We start from the raw sequence: 26753 nt of genomic DNA, 5'->3' as shown, positions 1-26753 counted from the left end.
TAGCTCTGTGAGACAGTTTAAATAATTTTGGATGTGTCACATTGTGCTTAAAATCAATGCAAAGTTGTTGCCACTATAAACTATAAAATACTTCCTCAGACAGGAGGCTGCAACAGCTAGTTTACTTTCCTAAAAGGAAGCAAATATCCCTTCAAATAAAATTTGAAATTGATTATATAACAGGAAAAGAAATCCTTTGGGCTGCTTTAACCAACAATGGCCCGGTTTCCCAGATCAGTTAAGTAGCTCTTAACAGCGAAAGACTTCTTTCACAGGCTCCTTAAGAAGGTTTGAAAGAAGTCTTTCGCTGTTAAGAGCTACTTAACTGATCTGGGAAACCGGGCCAATGACTTTAGTGTGTTTGTTTTTTTTAAATGTAATTGTTACGCATTTAGTGTCAATAACTTAACAGGTAACATGAATGAAAACTAGTGAAATGCCACAATCTGAAGCTTACACTAACAGGAAAATAAACTTTATATATAAATGCTCTGCATTTCTTAAACATTCGGTAGGAGATGTTAGAAAAAGCAACAAAAACATCTACCCTACCTTTAATATCTTCTGATGGGCCTTTGTGCACATTCAATCCTTTAATCAGGTCAGAATAATAAGAAGTTTAACATTTGTACCTGTTTTTAAATCAAAACGCTTTTAACAGCAATGATTGACGGTGTTGCTGAGCCAGCTAATGCTGAATAATTCCAGTAGCAAGCAGAATCATTTTGATTGTACTGATGGGGCCTTACTTTATGTGACTTCATACAAACTTGTCTCACTTTGACATTTTCTGGAACTCTACTTTGTCTCGCATGGGAAAAGGGAAACTTTTTGAGCCACTTCAATGAACCTCTCTCCAGTTTGCGCTCAATCTGTTTACCTTGAAAAGAAGCTGCATGAAGGATAATCAAAGCAATCGCTGAAAACAGTTAAAGGTAACTTTGGAACAACAACTAAAAACCCTTCGGTCAGCTTGTTTCAGTGTTAAAATATGAGTTGAAACAGGAGAGTCCAGTGTAAATACATCAGATTGTGTGTCACGATTGGCGGTTTGTGATTGTGAAAGTTGTGACTCCATGCGGTTTGGTGACTGATGGTGTCAAAGCTTGTTCATATGTGGTCATGTGAGATTTCCAAACTTGGGAAAGTTTCATTTGGTCACTGGTGCTCTCGTGTGTTCACTGAATGAGTTGTCAGACCACTTTCCGACAAAATTTCATCACATTTCCAGAAGTGCTTCAGAAATGTAAATAATATTGCACATTTACAGTATGGTCAGCGTCACCATTTCCCTCCCGGAGTCGTAGACGGAAAGCCACACATAAGGTTCTTAATATTTTTTGTGGGTTTTTCTACTGTACTGGCAGTGTTTTTTTTACATGTCTCTTTCTAAAGCGCATGTAATCTCATACAAAAGCACGCAGATGAATGCAATGTTTTTATAATTAGTTATTTTACTGGAATGTTAACCTTGGGTGAAAATGTTTTATTGCAAGGATCTTCTTTCCCAGCATTTTTCATCCTCGGTAGACAATCAGTCACACCGACTCTTCTAGTCTGAATGGTGCGGCAACAGTGAAGGACAATATTTTTTACATATCTGTTATATGTTTTCTTTTTATTTCAAGGATTTGGCCTTTTTTTAATCCGTATGTTGCCGTCTACGTGTAGCGTAATGCCGGCAGATTGTAAATTAAGTAATTACGTTTTAGTTGAAGATTTGAAATGAACGGAGGAGTAGTGATTATAAACCTCAATATTCCTATTATACGTTGAATAAACCTGCCTCACCTCCTGCAGGATGTAAATAAAAGCAACTTCATTGGTTAATAGTTGAGCTGAAAACAGTGTTAATGCAGTGTTGTAGAGTTCTGTTTTAGTGAACTTAAATTAAACAAAAAAAGACAAAAAAAAAACACCTTTTAATGTTTTCTTTTCTTTTCTGTACATGTTAATCGCTTGATGTGTTGTGACATCTGTCATTGTTAAAAAAGTGCTGGCAACTTATCGTAGAGTCATAACACTGTTAAACTGTACAGTACAAGACCTTTTTTAATTTTTTTATTTGACGCATTCGTTGAAAATGTCGACACTTTGTCTTTTTGGCCGATCCCCCGCTGCTGGATCTGGTATCCACAACGTACAGAGGTAAAGCTGAGACGGTTCGGCTGCAGAGCTCAAGATGACTCTTGTCAGCCTCCTGAAAAATTCCCCTCACTTTGCTATCCCAGACTTTTGAACGAAAACATCACAAAAGTCTGCATCGGTTGGAAAACTCACTGCCTTATGCCTTGTAGCTTGAAAAGCTGGGCTTTTGCCAAAACTGTGCATCTCTTTCTGCATAACTTGTAGTGAAACCATGAGATGGTTAAATGTTTGTGTCTTGATTGTTGAAGCCCATGGAAATTGTAAAGTATGTTCAGTTACTGTATAGACTGAATTAAAAAATATGTAATTCTGTTTTCTGGTTGTTTTTTTATTATTATAATTACTATATTTGTGAAAGGTCATGAAACAGCCCAATAGATCGAGGAGTCGAGAGTAAAAAGAAACCATGACACGTGAAGTAAACGTGCCAGATGTTCAGGTTTCTCATTACATCTGCAGACTGAAGTCCCGCCCAAATGTCCCAATCTCAGAGTGAAGCCGGGTCTCTTTTCAAAGCGCCAGGCCTTTGAGCATCGGCTTGCCCCGCAGGCCCAGGAGGAGGTTATTCGCTGCCAGAACAGACATGGCGTTACGGGTGGTGTAGGATGCGCTGGCGATGTGCGGGAGAATCACTGTGGAGCGAGAGAATCAGAGACAACCCGTGGTGAAGATGGAGCATTGGTGGAAAAGAGCAGAATACTGAGGTCTGGGAGGCTCACCGCAGTTTTTGAGGGTGAAGAGCGGGTGGTTGGTGGGTAGGGGCTCAGGAACGGTGACATCTAGTCCAGCTGCTGCTATTTGCCCAGTGGACAGAGCCTCGTACAGGTCTTCCTGGCTCACCACCCCACCTCTGACGCAACACAAAGACCATAAGCGTCACGTAAATGTGGTTTATTTTCATCACATTTCCCACGGTTATGAAATTAGTTTTCTTTTGGTTACCAATTCCTGGCATCTCACATAGTAAATGATCTATTCATGAAGAAAACAACTTGTAGAAACTGAATATTAATCAGCAATGAACATAAGATCCCCTTTTGGACTGAATAAAGTTTGATAGCGTGTGTGTTTAGGAGAGTTTGTTGTGGTACCTGCTCGTATTGATGAAAACTGAGGTATTTTTCATCTTGGAGAAGAGATCCTTGTTGCAGATCTCCTTTGTCTCTGGAGTTAGAGCGCAGCACACGGCCAGGAAGTCTGACTGCTTGGCCAGCTCATCCATAGAGACTAGAAGAAGAGATCAACAACCACACCATATTACCTCACTGTTATTATTACATTCCCTTCAAAGCATTTCTTCCAGGATCCTGGGAGCAGGAACATCTGTGTGTAATGATATTTGCTTTCAACATGCCGGTGCAGATTATTATCACTCATCGACTTTCTGGGAAAATGTGCCAAACAAGTGACCGTGAATCATTTTCTCACCATATTCTGCGTTGATAATCTTGGCCAACTCGGGCCTGGGAGCCACATCTGTGTAGATGAATTTTTTTACTTTGAAAGGTGCCAGACGTTCTGCAATCGCTACACCTAGGAGCACACACACACACAGCAGAGAAAAACATCAAATTGACGGAAAAATGGTGGATCCATGGTGAGATCATGTCAATAACTTACCGATCCTTCCTAAACCAAAGATGCCCACAGTGCTGTTGGCCAACTCGTATCCACACAGCCACAACGTCCTCCATGTGCCCCAGCCACCACTGACACAAGGACAAGAGGGAAAAGTGACAGATGCTGAAAATGTGCATGATTTTGCAGACGTGTGCAAGATAGAGTCATGTAAAACGAATATGCACTGAAGCTTTTTACATAAAGGGGAGGAAGCAATAAAAAAACCAACTCCTCGTCATTACCAAGTCTTACGATCTGGTGAAGATTATCAACAACACAAACATAAGAGATCTAAGCTTTTAGAACCCTTCGGGCAGCAAAAACTTGAAGAGAATGTTTCCTGAATGAGGTTTTCAGTTGTTGACATATTGTCCCACTCTCCTCTCCAACATTGCTTTATTTCATCAAGGTTTGTGTGCAGCATCCTAATAAGGTTGAGGTCTGGACTTTGGATGGGTCATTGCAGCACTGATTGTTTTCTTTTCCAGCCTCTATGTTGCAGATTTGGATGACAGGTGAGATATTTGTAGAATAAGAGCATATGCATATGACTGCATTTAGTCCTTTCCTGTAACTGCAAATTAAGCACAGACCCTCACCCCTCCACTACCGTGCTTGACAGTTGGTATGACCTGTTTGTGCTGATGCATTGCACTGGATTTTTCTGCTAAACAGGTAATTGTAGCCAAATAGCTCCTCTGTCTGTCCAAAGAACATTATTCCAGAGGTCAAATGGATTGTTCAGAGGCAACCTTGCAACTCAAACCATGCCACCATGTTACTTTTAGAGAGAAGAGACTTTCCTCTAAACAAGCCATACTTGTATACTACTTTTATATCATTATTATTATTATTATTATTATTATTATTATTATTAGTATTATTATTATTGTTATTATTATTATTATTATTATTATTATTATTATTATTATTATTATTATTATTATTATTATTATTATTATTATTATTATTATTATTACCATATTTTCCGCACTATAAGGCGCACTGCATTATAAGGCGCACTAAATATATGGTAAAATACCGTACTATAGTGGCTGGGGTTGAGTTAGTATCTACCTGATGGAGCTGCGCTACAGGAAATGCTAAAAAATCCTACAGCAAATGCAAAAAAAAAAAAAAACAAGAAGAAAAGTACCATATGTCAAACTTTATTTACAAAATAAAAAACAGCTTTGCTCCGTCTTGTCAAAGTCGCCATTATGCAAGTTAGCGTTAGCTGTTGTCTTGAACGTCTGTGACGATTCCTGATGTTTTTAGCGCTGTAACTTCGACGACACCAACTACATTACCCACAATCCCCCTGACTACAGTAACAGAAATTACCATAATGATCATATATAAGGCGCACTGCATTATAAGGCGCACTGCCGGTTTTTGAGAAAATTAAGGGCTTTTAGGTGCGCCTTATAGTGCGGAAAATATTGTATTATTATTATTATCATGTCCTGTTACCTCAGAATGTATTGGAATAGATCATGCACCTCATTTGCACAATAAAGCATGTTTGTGTAAGTTATGTGTAAAAGATTACGTCTTGGCTTCATGTGTGGCCTCTATGAGCCTCCTGGAGGTTGTGAGCAGCAGAGCTACGGTCAGTTCAGCGACAGCATCTGTCAAAACATCCGGAGTATAACCCACACGGATCCCTCTGTGTGGAGACAGAAAACACAGAAACTCAGTGTTGCACCAGTATGTCGATAGAAAACAGCGAGGGCATTTGCAGACTCACAGGAAGCCCAGCTTGATAGTAGTATACAAAAGTAAACTGCAGAACAAAACCAGAGGACTCACCTTTTCTTCAGCTCCTCCAAAGACAGGTGATCAAAGCCCACTGACATAGTACTGATGACCTTCAGGTTCGGACCTTCAAGGAAAATGTCACAGACAACGCAGACGCATGCATCAACAGGTTTTTGATGTCAGGCTTTTTGAATAATTCAAAGACAGCAATCAAACCTGCAGCATCCAGCAACTCGGCATCAATCTTTTCCGTCAGCACACAGAGGAGAGCGTCAACACCTCGGATTTTCTGAAGCAGCTCCTTCCTGGGAACGGGGACATCGTCTGAGTCCCACAGCTCAAACTGCACCCTGCGGGAGACACAGACCACCGTTGGAGACGTGAACCCAATGACCTATTTCTCATTTAGACACAGTGGTGGCTGCAGTTGCCCAATAAGATATGCACCATTTAAAAAAAGGTTGTGACATATACATTTTTTCAATAAACAAGGGATCCAGTAAGATATAACTTAGCATGGTAGTGAGGGAATACTCTGGGGAACCAGACTTATCTTACCAAATAACAAGCAAATATTAAAAGCCCTGTTTCCTTCAAATGAACTTCACAAACCAAATATGGAAACTACATATGGGTATCACTGTGTCAAGTTATTCTGTATCCATTTTTCAAGACATTTTTCTGACTCACTGTCCGGATTCCTTGAGGATTTTAAGTCCCTCGGGTGGGATCTGTCTGGTGACATAAACCCGTGGCAGCGTTGACATCTCCCTCTGCACCTTACTCGCTACAGCCTTTGTGATGGTCAAAGGAGCGACGGCGATCCTCTGGAGCCCACGCAGTGCCATACAGCTGCTCCACATTGCCACGCGAAGGGGAGTCTGTGGAAAAGGTTTGCAAGATGAAAGGGATACTTTGGAGTTTAGAGTCTTTTGCAGGCATGTTTACAGTTCTGGCTCTAGCCCAGGAGGAGGGTCCTGTTTGAGTTTGACCAATATGATGAAAGGGAGGGTGCCTGTGACGTCTGAAGGTGAGGGATAACTTTCCCAGGTAAACAAAACATAAAATCACTTTTGTCCAGAGTTAGGCTAAGTGAAAATGGAGGCCCTTAGAATTTAAGACAGACAAATAGATCTAAGGGAGACAAACTGTGACAAAAATATAATGGAGACAGCAATAGCTTTGTTTTTTGTTAGGCGATTTTTTTCCATATCATTCACCCAGTTGGAATCAGATAGAAGTAAATGTTTCACCTGACTGTTGACCTTTGTTTCTTTAAACAGTGGACCTACCAAACATGTACAGTTTCTCCAGATTGGACCGGTTCAGCTATCTCTCTTTTGTTTCACCAAGGGCAGTTATAAAATAACCCGGTTCAAGGAGATGGTAACCCACTTCATATCGTGAACCGAGGCTCAGCATTCACAGAGTGCAATACATCATTCTCTTTCAGCCTTATTTAATCAAAATCAGAATCAGAATACTTTAGTTATCCCCATGGGAAATTCTCAATTTAACTCCATTGCTCCATTTAACCATCACTTTAAGATAAATAAAATAAAAAGAAAAAAACTGTTATAAACATAGTGTAAATTTAATCTAGAATGTAATGTTTAATAATGTTCATGAATTTTCAGATTTTACAAGTACATTTTAAATATAACATATTACACTGATCATGAAATCGCTACACTGGCTTCCAGTGAGTCAAAGGATAGAGTTTAAAATCTTACTGCTGGTCTACAAAGCACTGAATGGTCTTGGACCAAAATACATGCTGGATCTGTTAGTTCCTATGAAGCTCCCAGACCCCTGAGGTTCATCTGGATCTGGTTTGTTGTGTGTCCCAAGAACAAGAACCAAGCAAGGTGAGGCAGCGTTCAGTTATTCTGCTCCTCACCGGTGGAACAAACTTCCTGTAGACCTGAGGTCTGCTCCAACTGTCAGCTCCTTTAAATCAGGGTTAAAAACATTACTGTTTACTGAAGTGTAGGCTACTCTTAAATGAAATACATCAGAGGGACAGCACATGTTAGAGGCTTTGGAGATAAAGTCAGGGAGGCCAGACTGAGATGGTTCAGACATGTCCAGAGGAGAGATAGTGAATATATTGGTAGAAGGATGCTGAGTTTTGAACTGGCAGGCAGGAAAGAGGCCGAGAGGAAGACCAAATAGAATAGAATAGAATAGAATAGAATAGAATAGAATAGAATAGAAGACTTTATTGATCTCCCAGAGGAGAAATTAAATCGTGCATTAGCCAAACACACACACGCTCAACGGTTTATACAAAAAATTAAAATAGAAATAACCAATAAATAGCTAAATAATAAAAAAAGAGCAATATAAAATGTAGAAAAATGAATAATGTACAAGAGAAAAAATAGTAAACAAAAAAAAAGGATAATATTTACATGTGCAAAAAGAGGAGGTTTATAGATATACTGAAAGAGGACATGAAAGTAGTTGGGGTAAGAGAAGAGGATGCAGAAGACAGGCTCAGATGGAGGCAACTGATTCACTGTGCGACCCCTGAAGGGAAAAGCCGAAAGGAGAAGAAGAAGACTCTTAAATTAAATACTTACTTGCTGTACTCTGCTTCCCTTACTTTTTAACAACTTGTGCTTTTTATTATTTTACCTCTTTTCTTATCATTTTATTTCATTGTATTTGTAATTTTACTGTTTAATTGTGTCTTGCTGCTTTTAATGTTGATGTAAAGCACTTTGAATTACCTAGTGTTGAATTGTGCTATACAAATAAACTTACCTTGCCTTATGCGTCACATTAACGCACATCATTACTCCGGCACTTTAAAACCAACATGTTGTACATTTTTTCTTTTAATATTATTTGTTCTTTTGTATTGCACCAATCACCACAACAAATTCCTTTTGTGTGTTAAACTACTTGGCAATAAACTTCTTTCTGATTCTGTAGTCTACTGCCCTTACTTTTTAACAACTTGTGCTTTTTATTCTTTTACCTCTTTTCTTATCATTGTATTTGTTATTTATTCTATTTTATTTCATTGTTTTGTATTATTATTTCTTATTTCTATTTCCCTTTTGATTGACTTGTTACTGTTTAATTGTGTCTTGCTGCTTTTAATGTTGATGTAAAGCACTTTGATTTACTTTGTGTTGAATTGTGCTTTACAAATAAACTTGCCTTGTCTTGCCTTGCCTAAACTACCCACATATGGATTCATTTTAAAGTCGGGTTAATTTATGTTAAAGCATATCAAAACGCAAAAATAAATAAACAAATGTATTAATCTCTAGTGTTGAAAAATTACTACAAAATCATTGAATGACTCAAGTCACGTGACTGCGGTAACCCGGAACTGTTCCAACTTTTCAACCAATCACAGCCCTTCATTCGCCGTAAGCTGCTCTTCGCCTTCTGTCAAGAAATCTACGTAGGATATTTGGATTAATATTTCTCAATATTACAGAACATTGCACAGTTCGTTTCGTGGAGCTCATGTAGTACAAAACAGTCGGGTATTGTGAACAGTTCTACGACGATTCGCGTATCGGTCAGGAGGACTTTGGGCGAGTTTTGTGTGAAGTGTCCTCGCTGCCGGCTCCAGCAGCCGCTAGCAGCTAATGTCGAGTCTTCCTGGACACACATGTTTTTATCAGCCCGCATGTCTCTCTGTTTAAGGCAGTCGTCTTGTTCTAACGCGTGACAGCTAGAGGACGTCTCGCACAGTCGCTCTCCTCTGTCGCCGGTGCTGATGGCCACGAGCTTTCATTAACATTTAAGCCTGAATTATGGTTTCCGCGTTAAATCGACGCGTACCTTACGCCGTAGCCTACGCCGTACCCTACGGCGTAAGGTGCGCGTCGCCGCATACCCCTTCGCCGTAGCCACTGCGTTGGTGTAACGCAGAACCATAAATCAGCCCTTAGTTAGCGACGTAGCTGACTTACAACAGGGCGTCGGTCTGAAATCATTAAGGCTCCCAAAGCAATGTTTACTGTCACTAATATCTGCCTTTTTTTGTTTTCTACTTGTGCATATCTTCTCTAAAGGTTGAGTCTCTGTCTCTAAACCCGGCTGAACCCCCCCCCTCTTCCCCTCCCAGCAGTATGGCTGCAGACCTGATGGAGATTGACGACTCTCTTTACAGGCAAGTCTAAATCTGAGCACTCCAGTGTACAGGCTTATTAATAACCTGAAACTGAAGATAACAGTCTATCAGAATCAGATTTATTTATCAAAGGATAGAGTTTAAAATCTTACTGCTGGTCTACAAAGCACTGAATGGTCTTGGACCAAAATACTTGCTGGATCTGTTAGTTCCTATGAAGCTCCCAGACCCCTGAGGTTCATCTGGATCTGGTTTGTTTTGGTTCCCAAGAACAAGAACCAAGCAAGGTGAGGCAGCGTTCAGTTATTCTGCTCCTCACCGGTGGAACAAACTTCCTGTAGACCTGAGGTCTGCTCCAACTGTAGATCCTTTAAATCAGGCCTAAAAACATTACTGTTTACTGAAGCGTACTCTTAAATTAAATACTTACCTGCTGTACTCTACTGCCCTTATTTTTATTTTTAACAGCTTCTGCTTTTTATTATTTTACTTCTTTTCTTATCATTTTATTTATTATTTTACCCCCTTTTCTCATAATTTTATTTACTGTACAATTATGTCTTGCTGCTTTTAATGTCGATGTAAAGCACCTTGAATCACCTTGTGTTGAATTGTGCTATATAGATAAACTTGCCTTGCCTTGCCTATCTGGCAAACTGGAATTTGGACTCCGGTTGTTTCGCTCACTGTACAGTAGGTAAGGCAAGTTTATTTGTAGAGCACAATTCAACACAAAGTAATTCAAAGTGCTTTACATCAACATTGAAAGCAGCAAGACACAATTAAACAGTAAATAACAAATACAATGAAATAACATGATAAGAAAAGTAAGTAAGTAAGTAAACTAATAAAAAGCACAAGGATGAATGCAGCGTTTTGGGTCGACTGGAGAATAGAATAGAATGTCTTTATTGTCATTTTTACAGTTACAACGAAATTGGATGCTATCTTCTTCAAGGTGCATGGTTTAAAAAATAGATATATTAAAACAACAACAATTATAAAAATAAATAATCTCTGAAAGGACACAAACAGGAAGACGACATACAGTATTCACATTTGGCAGGTATTGCACGATTCTATGGCAGGTATTGCTCAGTTCAGTCAGTATTGCACATGGAAAAAGTCAGTTTGAGTGTTTAACAGTATTGAGTGTAGTTATGGCTCTGGCTTAGAAACTGTTCTTGAGTCTGTTTGTGCGTGATTTCAGTGTCCTGAAACGTCTGCCTGATGGCAACAGTTCAAAGAGTGAGTGTCCGGGGTGAGATGGGTCCTTGATGATTTTCCTGGCTTTCCTGAGACATCGGGTGTTGTCCAGCTCCTCCAGGGAGGGGAGAGTGCAGCCGATTATTTTTTGGACTGTTGTGATGACCCTCTGGAGTGCCTTCTTATTTGCCAGTGTGCAGCTGGAGAACCACACACATATGCAATAAGTCAGGATGCTTTCTATGGAGCAGCGATAAAAGGACACCAGCAGTTGTTCAAAGCATCTCTGCAACATCCTACTAAGGACCTGCATCCTACCTGTGTCCAATCTTGGTGTAACACATGCATGGACCAGTTTTTCTGCATCACCCTGAGATAAGATTTTTCAGCTATTTTGTGAAGACTAAAGAAAGCAGATCTAGAAGTTTGATTAGTGAATGGATTAAAGGTGAAATCCTGATGACACAAAGTTTCTATACAGTATCACTGGTTGTCCAAAGTTATACCATCGTGTGAAACTCTTTGGGAAGGTAGTCTTTCTCTAAGATACAATCTCAACTTGTTAAAAAGTAAGGGCAGTAGAGTACAGCAGATAAGTATTTAATATAAGAGTACGCTTCAGTAAACAGTAATGTTTTTAGGCCTGATTTAAAGGAGCTGACAGTTGGAGCAGACCTCAGGTCTACAGGAAGTTTGTTCCACCGGTGAGGAGCAGAATAACTGAACGCTGCCTCACCTTGCTTGGTTCTTGTTCTTGGGACAAACAACAAACCAGATCCAGATGAACCTCAGGGGTCAAATCAAGCATGTATTTTGGTCCAAGACTATTCAGTGCTTTGTAGACCAGCAGTAAGATTTTAAACTCTATCCTTTGACTCACTGGAAGCCAGTGTAGTGATTTCATGACCGGTGTAATGTGGTCCAGTTTCCTGGTGTTTGTAAGGACTCTAAATAGACAAATGAGAACTCTTATTAACATATATACAATTTTTTTTTTAAAGTGAAAGGTGCAGCAGTATGCGGTAGACATGGTTATTGAAAGGTGCATTGTTACAGCATATGATTGTGGTTATTATTCTTATTATTGCGCAGTGATTGGTTGATTCTCTGAGACCACTATGAGTGATGAGAGTTCATCAGAGCAACAGCTTGGGGGAAGAAACTGTCTCTGTGTCTGGAGGTTTTGGCGTACAGAGCTCCTGGATAGATGGGAGGTTATGGCCCTTTTCCACTAGTACCACCTCAGCTCGCTTCTACCCGCCACGCCCCCGTCTTGCGCTTTTCCACTGCGGGCCAAGGCGGGTGGAGCCGTGCCAAGCAGATACTTTTTCTGTAACCATTCTGGCGAGGTTCTGAGCGTGCTGAGCCGGGACTATTTCTGACGTCACCACCCTCCGTGCCACTGATTGGTCGGGGGGCCGTCAGACGTTTGAATCAGGAAGCGGGAGTCAGCGCGAGAGCGACTGGCGGCTCGCAGCGATTTTATTATACAGCGCAAACGTCTGTTTGGTGATCCAACTCTGAGGTGCAGATGTTCATAAACCTGGTGGCTGACGAGAGAATTAAAAAAGGAATGTAGACGGGCTGTTTTCTTCTCAGCCGCTCGCGGCTCCAGCTGATTTCTCATCATCACCGACATGAACAAAGCGGTTGCGCAATCGTGTACGTCACAGCCGCTTCACCCCAACCCCCCCACTTCTCACCTGGCTGTGGAAAAACAAACGGGGACAAAGTGGGTAGAGGCGAGACGAGCCGAGCCGCACTGAGCAGATACTAGTGTAAAAGCGCCATTGGTCCCAATTATCCTCTCTGCAGACCTAAGTGTCCGTTGCAGTTTGTGCCTATCTAGTTTGGTGGCCGATCCGAACCAGACAGTGATGGAAGTGCAGAGAACAGACTGTATGATGGCAGAGTAGAAGGTGATCAGCAGCTGCTGTGGCAGGTTAAACCTCCTGAGCTGACGCAGGAAGTACAACCTCTGCTGAAGTTGTACGTCACAGTTCACAGTCTTTTCAGGAAATTACAGCCATGTTCTGCTCTCAGCACCTTGCGGTCATACTTATGGTGCTCCTCAGCTTCCTGCTTGATCTGGATTTCTCTCATATTTGATTTTCTTCATTTGCCCCTCCAGCCGCCAACGGTATGTGCTTGGAGACAGTGCTATGCACCAGATGGCCCGGTCCTCAGTCTTTCTAAGTGGAATGGGAGCACTGGGGGTAGAGATAGGTAAGCAAAACAGCAGCACCTGATATTTAACAGCTTATTGCTCAAATGGCCTACTGTGATTTCACACAAAGCACTGTGACTTCTGTTTTTACAGCAAAGAACATTGTCCTGGCAGGTGTGAAGGCAAGCATGGTTTTATTGTCCATCAGCAGTATGTCATTTCCACTATCCTGAGAATGAGATTGTTGATTTTTGTATAATGTGTGTTTGTGTATTTTCTACAGGCAGTTACACTTCATGATGCAAAGTTGTGCGAGACCTGGGATCTTGGCTCAAACTTCTTTATTCGCAAAGAGGATGTATTGAGCCAGAGGAAGAGGTAATGCATGCCACAATGGTAGCCTGAAGTGATCCATCTACAGATGAGTAATAGTTTGAGAAACCCCATCGTTAAGAGTCCACAGAAGCTGTTAGGACTCTCTTAACAGCGTCAGTGCACCTTGGCGATGAGTCTAGAAGTCTGCTGTGGGTTGGTGGCGCTGTGTAAGATAAGCTGTTTTCTTTCAATTGGGGCAGATCAACAAGTTTTGTCTGACATATCAGAAAGTGGTAGTATAGTCTATGTTTCGAAAGTCTGTTAAATGGAGTCCCGGCAACAAACTATAAAAAAAGAAAAAGGTTGCCTTGGTCATACATAAAGGAAAAAATTGATACAAGTCTTTAACAATTTGTTCAGAGTACACACTGATTATTATTTTGGATAGTCTGTAAGTATCTGCGATGATTATCGGTAAGCAAAAACAACTGTTGGTTCATGTGTTCAGCCATGTAATGTAATGGAGCCATGTCTCTTTCTCGCAGAAATCAAGTTTGTAGTTTTTTTGTCTCAGGTCTGGACACATATAAAGGTTATACCCCCGTCTCTGTATCAGTTTTTACACATGCTTGACCAGAATCTGATGTGTCCATCACAGGGTGGAGGCGGTTTGTCCTCGTGTTGCAGAATTGAACCCGTATGTCCAAGTGGACATGTCTGCCACTCCTGTGGACGAAAACACTGATCTCAGTTTTCTTAGAAAGTATCAGGTAAGTCAATGACTCTTTTGAGTTTGTGAACAAATTTGTGAGTCGGAGACCTTTCAGACAGTAAAATGCATCTCAGTAAAATGCATTATGTTCAACCTGATTTAAAAATAAGTATTTTTCATTAGTGTTTGTTGCATATTCACGTTAATATTTAGTGTCCGTCTGTGGTGCTTCCTTCTGCAGTGTGTGATTCTGACAGAGTCAAGTTTGAGCCTACAGAAAAGAGTAAATAAGTTCTGCCACTCACAACAGCCCCCCATTAGAGTGAGTCTACAGTTTAATCTCTACCATGTTTTGTCCATTGAGGACACTAAGAAAGTAAATGTGGTTAAATGTATTTTCTACATTACCTTTCACCTGTGTATCATTCAAACCATGTCAAATTTTTGTTTTTGCCAGTTTATCTGTGGTGATGCATATGGCATCTGTGTACGAGTGTTTTGTGACTTTGGAGATGAGTTTGAAGTCTCAGACCCCACGGGAGAGGAGTCCAAGGAGATTTTCATCCAAACTATCACTCAGGTACTAATTTTTACTTCTTTTAAAGGAGCATGAGGCAGGATTGAGGCAGGATTTATGAAAAAAATTCGTATACGTTTTAAGTTTTCTAGTAATAATGTCAGATGAAGCGTTCCAAACCAAAACGAATGAGCCCTCTTGTGTATCTCTCCGTTGCCTTGAACAGGCTGTGTGCTGCAAAATGTGCTGCAATTCGGGGGCCGAATTTCCTTTAAAGGAGCATGAGGGTCCTTTTAAGAAATGAGACTCCATAGCGCCACCCTCCGCCACGACGGCCGTCGGGGGTACTGCAGCCAACAGCGAAGCCGGCACGGGAGAACGGGGAGAACGCACATGCAGCGTCATTTGACGTCACATCCGCAGGACAGCGCGGGAAATTCGGCCCCAGCACATTTTGCAGCACACAGCCTGTTCAAGGCAACGGAGAGATACGCTAGAGAGCTCATTCGTTTTGGTTTGGAACGCTTCATCTGACATTATTACTAGAAAACTTAAAACGTATACAAATTTTTATCATAAATCCTGCCTCAAGCTCCTTTAATCCTTTCCCAAAAAGAAGCATTCCAGTTGTTCTCCGGGGAACCTGACACACACTTTACTGTAATAATTAACAGTTTATTTGCTATTCTTCTGTTAGCTGGAGAGATTTTCTTACGTATCTATTTAGTTTTACTTTTTTAATTATGGATATTTGTTTGATTTGCATGTGTTGGAAGACTGAGCTTAACTATTTCTATTGTAGGATAATCCTGGGGTGGTAACCTGCATGGACAACCAACCCCACGGCCTGGAGACGGGTCAGAGCATCATCTTCAGAGAGGTCATAGGCATGGTGGAGCTCAACGGCACTGTGCGACAGGTCACAGGTATAGTTTCTATACTGCAATTTCACAAAATCTAATAGAGCTATACATGGATGTAAACATAGTTTAGAATAGATGTAAGGTTTTTATTATATTCATGTTTTGTTTTGTGGCTTTTTTTTGCAAGAGGTGGTCATTTCATTCAGTCTGTCACAATCTTATTCATTTGATTGTATATTTTCTGTGTCTTGCATAATAATGAAGTAACTCATATAATCTATGTTAATCCTTTGTGTGTGTGTGTTGTATTAGTCCTTTCCCCTTACAGTTTTGCAATAGGGGATACATCACATCTACAACCCCATGCACATGGAGGGTTTTTTGTTCTGGTGAAAACTTCTAAGACATACAGATTTGTAAGTTAAATGTTTTTATTTAAATAAAAAAGATGTGGGGGGAAAAAGCATGAATATTTCAAAAAACTAACTTAACTATGTGACTTTGCATTTGTATACTTTTTTTCAGGAAACATTAGAAGAACAGTTGTGTGATCCTCAGGTCTTGATTCCAGATTTTAGTAAACCAGAGGTGAGTTCACATCAAAGCTGCAACATTTGTGTCTCAGAGTCAGACTATGGTCACCTCACAATGCGCTTGTTTTTAAACCACCCACCAGGCCCCACTGCAGATCCATGCAGCCATGTTAGCGCTGGACACCTTCCAGGAGCAGCACTGTAGACTTCCCAACATCGCGTAAGCTTATTTTCACTCTCTCCCTCTCCAGTATAATTTGCTGCTTTACATTCTGAACTCCACAGTATTCGGACACAGAATGTGGCCCTGCTGTGGTTTTGAATGTGTAATGTGTTAGGATAAGCAACGTTTTGAGTAGTTTTGCTTTGACATCATCAGGTGTTTGGAGGACGCTGAGGCTTTACTAAAGCTCACAGAGGAAGTCAATGAAACTCTTAAGAACAAAGTGAGTTTTGTTTTTGTTTTGTTTTTTTCCCCTCTTGCTATTTTATTCAGGGATGCATGTCATTGATGTTGGCTGATTTAGGTTTTACATTATTCTGACGTGTTAATGTTTGCCTGAAATGAAGATGGATAAGCACATATGCGCAGATCTGCCATCCTAGTTGTGTGTGTCATCGTCATCTGTGTTTATGCAGAAAGAAAAAAATCTGTTCATGTATATTTATCTGCTTGCAACAATTGGATAAAATATTGTACGAAAAAACCGGTAAACTAATATCAGTTGTCCACTATCTTGCATTATTTTATATAAATTAGAAACAGACAAAGATGACATTCTTACATAATTTTGGCTTTTCCTTTTTCTATCCCCTTTTGCTCATAGGCTTCTGTTAATCCCGAACTAGTGCGCTGGCTGTCCAGGACAGCGAGGGGAACTCTTCCTGCCTTAGCTGCAGCTGTAGGAGGAATAGCCAGTCAGGAAGTTCTCAAAGCCATTACAGGGAAGTTTGCACCGCTGCAGCAGTGGGTAAGTTTCTGAATTTGAGCGATAGACTGAGTAAAATTATGTTTATTTAGAGTTTGATCTTGTTATTCTCTCACTTTGTGTTAACTTGATCTCCTTCTCCCTGGTTTTTGTCGACATTTTCAGTTTTATCTTGACACCATTGAGGTAGTCAGGCCTCTTCAGTCTCTTTCTGTTGAGGAGTTTTTCCCCAAAGGTGATCGATACGATGGGTTACGAGCTTGCATTGGTGAACCATTGTGTCTTGAACTTCACAAGCTCAGGGTTTTTATGGTAGGAGCTGGTCTCTATAAGTGCACTTAAGTTATACTTGTATGATATTTAAGTTCTTGTCTAAGTAAGTAAACCATATATTATATTTTTGTCTTCTAAGGTTGGCTGTGGTGCTATAGGCTGTGAAATGCTAAAAAACTTTGCCCTACTTGGGGTGGGATTGGCCAAGAGCTCAGGGGAGGTGGGTATCAGCTTGTTACTGGTTCGATTTCTGCTAGTCTCACTGTATTTTGGGATATATTTTATCTTTTAATAAAAAAAATTAAACTTATCTTTGCTGTGTTGCATCTATCACTTCTCAGGTGTGCATCACAGACCCTGACCTCATTGAAAAGTCTAACCTCAACAGACAGTTTCTCTTCAGGCCACATCATATACAGGTAAGTGGATGTTCCAGTTAGTGCTCTTGCAATATTTAAAAAAACAAAGACCTAACCACCACCACCCCCCCCACAATTTTTTTTTCTTCAGAAACCAAAAAGTACTACAGCAGCAGAAGCCACTCTTGATATCAACCCAGACCTGCAGGTGGATGCTCACCTACACAAGGTGTGTCCAGCGACCGAGAGCATCTACAACGACTCCTTCTACTCCTCGCTGCATGTAGTGGTCACTGCTCTGGACAACGTGGAGGCACGGAGATACGTGGACAGGTATGTGAGGATCCATGCATGCTCTGCTAGCTTTAAAGGTTCAGTGTTCAACATTTTAGGACTTTAATTATATCGGATGATATCTTTTTATATGCCAGAAGGTAGCAAGGCCATGTCATACTGTTCAAATTGTATTCATATTTGGGTTAAAATGAGGTTTTTGTTATTTTTGTTTTGATCTGGGCTGCTGGTCTAATGTAGCAGTGGCCACGGCTACATGATGTTTTTTAATTCCGAATTAAACGATTTTCCTTCGGGTTTACATGGAAATAGTAATTCTGAATTGAGGTTTACATGGAAAACCCGTTTGATCGGCTTTATCCAATTCTGCTTAAGGTCTGGAGGTTGGGAAGGTTCTGATTGGATACGGGGGCGGACCGGAAGTTACGTCTACCGGAAATTGCGTCTACCGGAAGAAAAACAAACATAGCAGCTACAACTTGGAAAACCTCACAATTTTTATGTTTCCTGCCATCTGTTCTTTTAATTATTTCCAGGTCCTCCAAGCTATTTATTAAATAAATCATCTCTGCTCTTGAACACCGTTTACTGCGTGCTGCCATCTTGAAACTTTGTTTCGAAAACAAGCCCAGCGCGGAATATAAGACTGGCAAGGGAACGAGCAGCGCAGAAAGACCGGAATTAATTTAAAGCGGAATGAGTTTATACATGATCGCGGAATTATGCTATTCCGATTTTAAAGGAGCATGAGGCAGGATTTATGAAAAAAAATTGTATACGTTTTAAGTTTTCTAGTAATAATGTCAGATGAAGCGTTCCAAACCCAAACGAATGAGCCCTCTAGCGTATCTCTCTGTTGCCTTGAACAGGCTGTGTGCTGCAAAATGTGCCGCAATTCTGGGCCCGGAATTTCCCGCGCTGGGCTGCGGATGTGACGTCACATGACGCTGCATGCACGTTCTCCACGTTCTCCCGTGCAGGCTTCGCTGTTGGCTGCAGTACCCCCGACGGCCGTCGTGGCGAAGGGCGGTGCTAATGAGTCATTTCTTAAAAGGAGCCTCATGCTCCTTTAAATCGGACCAGCCACTTACTTCGGAATTAAGTCTAATTTGGAATGGCCATTTTCATTCGGAATTAGGTGTTTACATGGTAATTTTTACTCATTTTAAATCGGATTTAATTTTAATTCTAATTCATCCTTAATTTTAATTAAAGAGGAATTAAACTTCCCATGTAAACGCACTCAGTGTGGTGGTTTCCTATGTTTATATATTGTCTTTGAAGTCTCCAGCGTCCATCTGTTATCACTGTAATTTTATTGAATCTTAATATTTTTCTAACTTGTGACGTTACAGTACACGTTTAAAGTTTAGAAGATGTGCAATTAAAGTGCGTGACTGTTATTTCCAGCCGCTGCGTGTCCAATCAGACCCCTCTCCTGGATTCTGGCACCATGGGAACTAAAGGACACACTGAGATCATTGTGCCAAACTTGACAGAATCCTACAACAGCCATGTAAGTCCATGAAAGAGTCTCTGTCCACGTTTGTCTTTTTTTTTTCTTCATGATTTACTATTAAATAGCTGATTCATTGGAGTCTAATCAGTATCCCATAAAATATCTCTCCTTTTAACTCCAAGAGGGACCCCCCAGAGGAGGAGATCCCATTCTGCACTCTCAAGTCTTTCCCTTCCGTTATAGAGCACACGATACAATGGGCCAGAGACAAGGTCTGACTGCTTTAACGCCCACCAGCATTCATTTTCCATGTTGTGCACAATTGTTGCCATATTTTTATGGACTCTCTCTGGCTCTATATACACACACACACGTGTTTTATTTATCTTTATTTATTTTATCCTCTGGTTGTCTAGTTCGAGAGTGCCTTTGCCCACAAGCCCTCGATATACAACTCATTCTGGCAGACTCACTCCTCAGCTGAAGCAGTCTTACAGGTAAGACTCGGTGTCACAAATGTCGCCCGTTCTCATTGAACACGCCTCTAAATGTGTCGTGTGTGTGTGTGTCTTTGTGTAGAAAATGCAAGCAGGTGAAAGTCTGGAGGGGTCATTCCAGGTCATTAAGCTGCTAAGCAGACGGCCCATTCAGTGGGAACAGTGCGTCGCTGTCGCTCGTCTGAAATTTGAAAAGTATTTCAAGAGAAAGGTAACTCCATCTAAATTTATGTTTATGAATATATTGCAAAGATATTTGATACGTAATAATATTACCAGGTGCATAATTTGTCACAAACTGTTTATATGTTTTAAAAATGCTGTTTTATTCAGGCCCTACAACTTTTGCACTCCTTCCCTCTGGATACAAGGTTAAAAGATGGAAGTAAGATGTTAATAATTAATTGCAAACCTTTTAAAGTTATTCATTCATGACTACACACTTATTCTGTGCAATTACAGCGTAGCAGTAACTGTCTTTGTCCACAGGTTTGTTTTGGCAGTCCCCGAAAAGACCTCCAGCACCTATTGAATTTGACTTGAAAGACTCTTTGTGAGTATTTTCTTATGTTGAAGTTGATGTTTTTTTTCTTCCTTTTCCTGCTACATTTCTTTCATCCAAGCTTACATATCTTTTCCGTTTCAACCAGGCACTTCACCTTCATTGTCAGCTCCGCAAGGCTCTTTGCAGGGATTTATAACATCCCGTACTCAGAAAAGGTAGGTGTCCTACATTTGCATGGTAAGTTTATTTATACAGCAGATATCAGCAGCAAGGCAGTTCAGGGTACTTCACATAGTGAAAACAGGAAAGAGGAGAACAACAAGAAAAGATTATGAGTTACAGTGCAGTGGCATAAAAAAGAAAAGTTAGACTTAAGCTACAGTTACAGTGTAGTACTGAAATTAACACAGTTATCAGTTAAAGGTAGCTGTGAACAAATGCGATTTTAACCCTGATTTAAAGGAACTGAGGGTTTCAGCGTTCCTGCAGTTTTGTGGAGGTTTGTTCCAGATCTGTGGAGCATAAAACCTGAATGCTGCTTCTCCATGTTTGGTTCTGATTCTGGGGACACGGAGCAGACCTGAACCACAAGACCTGAAAGGTCTGGATGGTTGCTATGGCAACAACAAATCTGTTGTATTTTGGTCCTAAACCATTCAGTGATTTATAAACTAACAGAAGTATTTAAAGTATATTCTCTAAGATACAGGGAGCTAATGTAATGATCTCAGAACTTTCTTAGTTCTAGTGAGAACCCGGGCAGCAGCATTCTGGATCAGCTGTAGCTTCTCTGATCGACCTTTTAAACAGACCTGTGAAAACATTGTTGCAGTAGTCAATTCGACTGAGAATAAATGCATGGATGAGTTTTTCAAGATCTCCCTGAGACATTAGTCCTATGATCCTGGAGATGTTCTTCAGGTGATAAAAGGCCGACTTTGTAATTCTCTTAATGTGTCTCTGAAGGTTCAGGTCTGAGTCCATGACTACACCCAGATTTCAGGCCTTATCAGTGGCTGAAGCTGAAGCTGTGTGCTGACTTTTGAATGCTCTTCTATTGTTTCAAAAACAACTACCGTATTTTCTGGACTATAAGCCGCTACTTTTTTCATAGGTTTTGAACCATGCGGCTTATACAAAGGTGCGGCTATTCTGTGGATTTTTCTTCCACCGCTCGGGGCGCTCTAACCGGAATTACAATCAAAACTAAGACAAAATAAATGCAAAGAAGAATAGGCTACTTCTTCTTTAGCAGATAGAAGTAGGTAGAAGCAGATTTCAAACAGATAAATAGATAAATAAATACCGGTTATTTTCTCTTGGTTCTGTCCCGTTTTAATCAGCAAAGTTGCTGCCGTGTTAAAAGACACTGTTAGGAAAGGATCTATTTAGGTACAAACATGTACATTATTTACAGTTCAAAATCCTTCTGTACATGTAGTAAATATCTAATCTAACAACATAAATATCTGCGGCTTGCATATACCGGTATATATTTTTTTTAAATAGATCAGATGCGGCTTAAATGCAGGTCCGGCTTGTATATCTTTTTTTTTAATTATTTCTATAAAAATAGAGCAGATGCGGCTTATATAGAGGTGCGGTTTATAGTCCAGAAAATACGGTACTACTTGTTTTATGCATCTACTCGGTGCTTGTATGGCCTCATTCATGGTCTGGTGACATTGTGATGTGAATAGTTATGGTAACTTTGCATGTGCACATTCAAACATACGTTATCACCTGCTGACTGGACGTCTGTGTATCAGGATCTCTCCGAAGAAGAGGTGACGAGGGTTCTGTCCGATGTTGACATTCCTGAGTACAGGCCCTCAGAGAAAGTAAGCTCCTTTAGAATAATTTGGCCTTTTGATTCCTGTCTGAATGTTAAAACAATCAGATGTTGATTGTTGTAAATCTGTCACCGCCAGTGTATAGAGACGGATGAGACTGCTAGGAAGCCTGATCATGTAAAGATGCCTCTAAGCAGCGAAGAGGAGAGGGAGGTCATCGCACAACTGGAACAGACCATAGTCGCTGACAGGGTGGCACCAGGTATGTACAAACACAGTGTTTTCTCAAATAATAATAAAAGGCTTTATTTACTTTTACTGCTTAGACTACCAAGCCTTGATTAGAGGCAGGTATTTCAATTATAATCCACATTGTTCTTAGTCTAACTCACCATATTTCTCTAAAATGCCTTAGATGTATCACAGTGTATTTAATGCCTTGTTTTCACATATTTGCTTTTGTTTACTTGCAAGTCAGCTAAATTGCTTTGATTCATATGAGACTCCCTGTTATCGCCTATACGTGTGCCTTTTTTTTAATAACCACTTAATTTCCTTTACTGAGGATTCATAAACAATAATTGACGTTAATCAGATAGAACAAACTAGTTGGTTTAAAGTCCAGCTAATCGCAAAGTTTGAACACATTCAAGAGAAAACTTTAGAGTTGGATTTAGTCGACTCCTATTGAAACTACTGAAGTTATATAATGTACAAAGGATCGGTAGTTACATTTAAGAACCTCTTTGACAAAGCTGATTGCTCAACGGATAGAACATCCCTCAACATTTTTCAATGTTGCACACTGGGAGCTATAGTCCATATATCAAACTTAATTACAGACAACCATGGAAACGAGATGATAAACATAAAAGACAGAGCTGGACTAAATTATTTCTGTTCCATATCAAATTAAAATCCGTTCATAAATTAATAGGCTAGAAAGTGGCTTTTATTGTGAAATCCTGTTTATTTCAGGAAATGCAGTAAACAGAGACTCAGTCTGAATGAAATTAGAGCCTTAATTCCCTGTTATTTATGCTTTTTATATCACAAATGTATGGATATTTAGGAACACGCTTTCAATTTCAATTTATTTATTTAATGACAGGGACTGTACATGTTAATGAACACGAGTGTAAACATGTATGGTTATAGCCATAGGCTAATTTCCACCATGTGTGTCCCTGTGCCAAGTCAATGCCAAACATAAAACATAAAATCAGACACCAGCAAACAAGGAAGACAAGATATAGCGACGAAAGACAACATTTAAAAACGGGACTAAGCTAGATAAAATCAATAGGAAATAAAAACATGTTACAATTAATACCAGTGAGTGACCGTCACGTTTAAAGTGCTAAGTGCTTAAATGCAAGAGATTTAAAGTGTTATTGCTTCTTTAAGTGCTTTAATTCTTTCTCAATGCATTTATATTTATACAACTATATTTGAAGGCACAGATGTTGAAATGCAGTCTGCAGTCCTGCATGTTTTAGAGCAGATGTCTCCTTGCATCAGGAGACCTGATTCAGATTAATGGTCTTCATCAGCTTGTCATCAAGGTCTGCACAAGTGAGTCAATGACACAGGTATTTGTATCAGGGATTCAGAGATTCCGTGCTATGATTCCGTGTATCAAGGACTCAAGTCTTCAGGGGCTGCTTCCCCGCATGTTTTAGATGATCCACTGCTTCGACACCCCTGTTCTAAGGGATATTTATCAGTCTCATTGGTTCTTCTCTGTACTCTGCAGAGAGATTGGAGATGATTCCCCTTCAGTTCGAGAAGGACGATGACAGCAACGGCCACATAGATTTTGTCACGTCGGCGTCCTCCCTCAGAGCCAGAATGTACTCAATCGAGCCAGCTGACAGACTGAAAACCAAACGCATAGCCGGCAAGATCATTCCTGCTATCGCCACGGCAACAGCTGCAGTGGCTGGACTGGTGAGAAGTTCTTCTACTCATCCTTCAGTATCTCCTTAGGCCAATCTTTACATTTACTTTTCTTCCATTTTCAATATCATTGCTTGCACCTAACACGTCGGTCCGGTGGTAACGTTTATTTATTGTTTTGATGCGCTCAGGTGGCCCTGGAGTTAATCAAAGTGGTTGGAGGTTATGGCTTTGAATCGTTCAGAAACTGCTTCTTTAACTTGGCCATTCCAGTCGCTGTGCTCACCGAGCCTGCTCCTGTTCAGCAAGCGCTCATCAAGTGGGTGGATAATAACATTTTTACATCACTCACACGTTTTGCTCTTTCTTGATGAATTAATAAAAACCTCCCGGAAACTATATTACTGTTTGTACTTCTGCCTGCTTTTAATACATGTTCCAGTACCTTGACAAGCACATCTCTTTAGTGTTAAATTCTCAAGGCAATAAAATGAAAGTTTCTTGTTTTAGATTATACCAAATCCCATTTTTAATCTGTGACATCTTTTTCCAGGAACAACATCTACTTCACCATCTGGGATTGCTGGACCATCTTTGGACACGAGGACTTCACTCTTTCTGACTTCATGAATGCAGTGAGGGTGAGACGTTCATTTTCCTTTTCCTTTCCTTTCAGTGTTGGTTTTTTTTTTAAGTACTTCAGTTAAAGTTGTTTATCCAGTTCTTCTTTCTCAAGTTAACTGTTGCTTTGTTGCTGTATTGTAGGAAAAGTACATGATTGAGCCTATTATGGTCGTCCATGGTGTGAAGATGCTCTATGTGCCTGTTATGCCGGGACATTCAAAGAGGCTCAAACTGACGTAAGTGCTCCGATCTCTGATATTCACTCTCCTTATTTTCTTACAACTGATGCAGCCTGTCTGGAGGCAGCACAGATAACACGCCATTCATTCTCTTTACTCTCTAAATACTGAAGTGATGTATTAGCCACTTGAACTGAATGGGTTTCACCTCTGCCTCCCCACAGGATGCAGAAACTTATCAAACCAGCAGCCGACCGCCGCTACGTTGACCTCACTGTATCATTCGCCCCAGAAGCAGACGGAGACGACGACCTCCCAGGTCCTCCCGTCAGATACTACTTCAGCCCTGACGGCAAGACGCCCTGACAGCCTCCTCCATGTCATCTTCAGGCCTCTTGTGTCCTTATTTCCCTTCTTTCATGTAAACTGCCCCCCCCTCCTCAAAATAACATAGGCCTGGGCCGGGTGTTTTTCCTGCAAGATCTTTTCTGACAGGGGCAAAGCTCCCGGCCTCAGCACAGCCCCCCCACCCCCCACCCCCGTCCCCCGCCCCAGTACTTCATGGTGGAAGAAAGGCCAGACACAGTGCCAGGTTTTTCTAGCCTCACATCTAGCCAGTGGATCACAAGGCTGCTTGAGTAGCACTTATTATTGTACTTTTGTACATATATTTTCGGTTCTGTTTTTTTTTTACTCTGTTGAAAAGCACAGCTCCGCCTGTGTTGATGCCTTAATTGTTAACTTTTTTTTCTTGTTTGTTTGTGGAAGTGACCCTGACTAAAACTGTTTACATAAAAGCTACACGCACCAACACATAACCATCTGTCACTTTTCTTTTCAAATCCCTTTGGCTCGAAAAAGGAGTTTAAGTAGGATTGTTGGCACAGTAAACATTTAAATTAGCAGTTATTACACCATCTTCCCCCCCAGTTTCTAATTATGTCCCCTCAAGAAACGAATCACCCTGTTGCATAGTTGAAAAGTTTGACGGGTCAGTGGGACTTTGGCAAAAATCACCAAAGATAAAGATTTTTAAAGTGTCTGCAGATGTTGCGCTTTATTGCTCACTTTGCCTCATAAAAACATGTTTATTTCACAGAGATGGATATAACCTGAACATTTTAAGAGCAACACACATCGACGGTGTCTTATTGAAATGAAGCACCTGATGAGTGAAGGTCTTGATGCGGCCAGAACCATCCGACTGTAGCTTCGAGTCTCGCCTAACTTATTGTCTTAGGTAACAGCTGGACTGACATCACTTCATGCATTTTGGCAAAGAATGTGTTCATTTGATTTTGTACCGTCACATGTTCAACATCTGTTTCATGCAGAGAAAAAGCCCTTGTTTTTTTCAGACACGCAACTACTGCATCATCGAGAAATAGATTTTTTTTAAATTTTCTTTTGAATCAAATCTTTGCTGTTCATGATTTTGTCATATTTGTTTATAGATGTATCTATGTGACATCTATTTATTTACTTTTTTTTTTGGTCAAACTGAGCTTGTGTTGTTGAGATCTGTTGAGTCATGTTGCACTGGTTAAATGTAAGTAATGAATGCACGTTGTCATTAGTGTTGATCGAGTCAAATCAGTTTCCATTGCAATTAGTTCCACTTGAAGGTTGTGAAAAAGGCCGTTTGAAATAGTCTGTGCCGGCTTAAATCCACAATAAAGACTGAAGTTTTGAGTGGAATCACTGAAGTCGGTTTGTATGGAGTTCCAGTGGAAGATTATCATATCAGGATTTTTTTTTTTTTTTGATTAAAGAAAAAAAATCGAGATGAATGTTACACAGAACTCTTCAGCTTTCATTCATTTCTGTGCCCTTCATTAAAGCTGGTCTTTTCTTTTTGCTCTATGTTGCAAATGTCTACCACAAGAACAATTCTTGTGCAGTAAACATCAAAAGTGTAAAACATTGATGAGACGGTGATAACTAATGGATGTTCTCGTGACATTGTGCCAGCTCAACCAATGGTCCAATAAAATGTAAGAG

General features: G+C 40.4%; 2 protein-coding genes across 2 annotated transcripts; one reads left to right on the top strand and one right to left on the bottom strand.

Annotated features, from left to right (window-relative positions):
- Positions 1-1630: 1630 nt before the first annotated feature.
- Positions 1631-6455, bottom strand: grhprb (glyoxylate reductase/hydroxypyruvate reductase b). The gene is made up of 9 exons (XM_061711690.1): positions 6220-6455; positions 5746-5879; positions 5581-5653; positions 5321-5437; positions 3769-3857; positions 3577-3681; positions 3240-3375; positions 2868-2998; positions 1631-2780 (listed from the first exon to the last, which is right to left on the bottom strand). The coding sequence occupies exons 1-9, from the start codon at positions 6390-6392 to the stop codon at positions 2659-2661; spliced, it is 1080 nt and encodes a 359-aa protein (XP_061567674.1). The 5' UTR covers positions 6393-6455; the 3' UTR covers positions 1631-2658.
- Positions 6456-8899: 2444 nt separating this feature from the next.
- On the top strand, positions 8900-26444 carry uba6 (ubiquitin like modifier activating enzyme 6). The gene is made up of 32 exons (XM_061711579.1): positions 8900-8950; positions 9570-9667; positions 12966-13060; positions 13155-13183; positions 13285-13379; positions 13975-14086; positions 14270-14350; positions 14486-14608; positions 15348-15471; positions 15721-15824; positions 15934-15996; positions 16085-16161; positions 16321-16387; positions 16769-16912; positions 17036-17182; positions 17283-17363; positions 17485-17562; positions 17654-17835; positions 19207-19312; positions 19438-19527; positions 19672-19752; positions 19835-19963; positions 20086-20137; positions 20242-20305; positions 20403-20472; positions 22027-22098; positions 22189-22312; positions 23807-24000; positions 24141-24268; positions 24503-24590; positions 24715-24809; positions 24977-26444. The coding sequence occupies exons 2-32, from the start codon at positions 9627-9629 to the stop codon at positions 25116-25118; spliced, it is 3078 nt and encodes a 1025-aa protein (XP_061567563.1). The 5' UTR covers positions 8900-8950; positions 9570-9626; the 3' UTR covers positions 25119-26444.
- Positions 26445-26753: the final 309 nt, after the last annotated feature.

The sequence above is a fragment of the Cololabis saira genome, chromosome 1 (genome assembly GCF_033807715.1).
Source record: "Cololabis saira isolate AMF1-May2022 chromosome 1, fColSai1.1, whole genome shotgun sequence".
Classification (NCBI taxonomy): Eukaryota; Metazoa; Chordata; class Actinopteri; order Beloniformes; family Belonidae; genus Cololabis; species Cololabis saira.
This window is presented reverse-complemented; position numbering and strand designations above follow the sequence as displayed.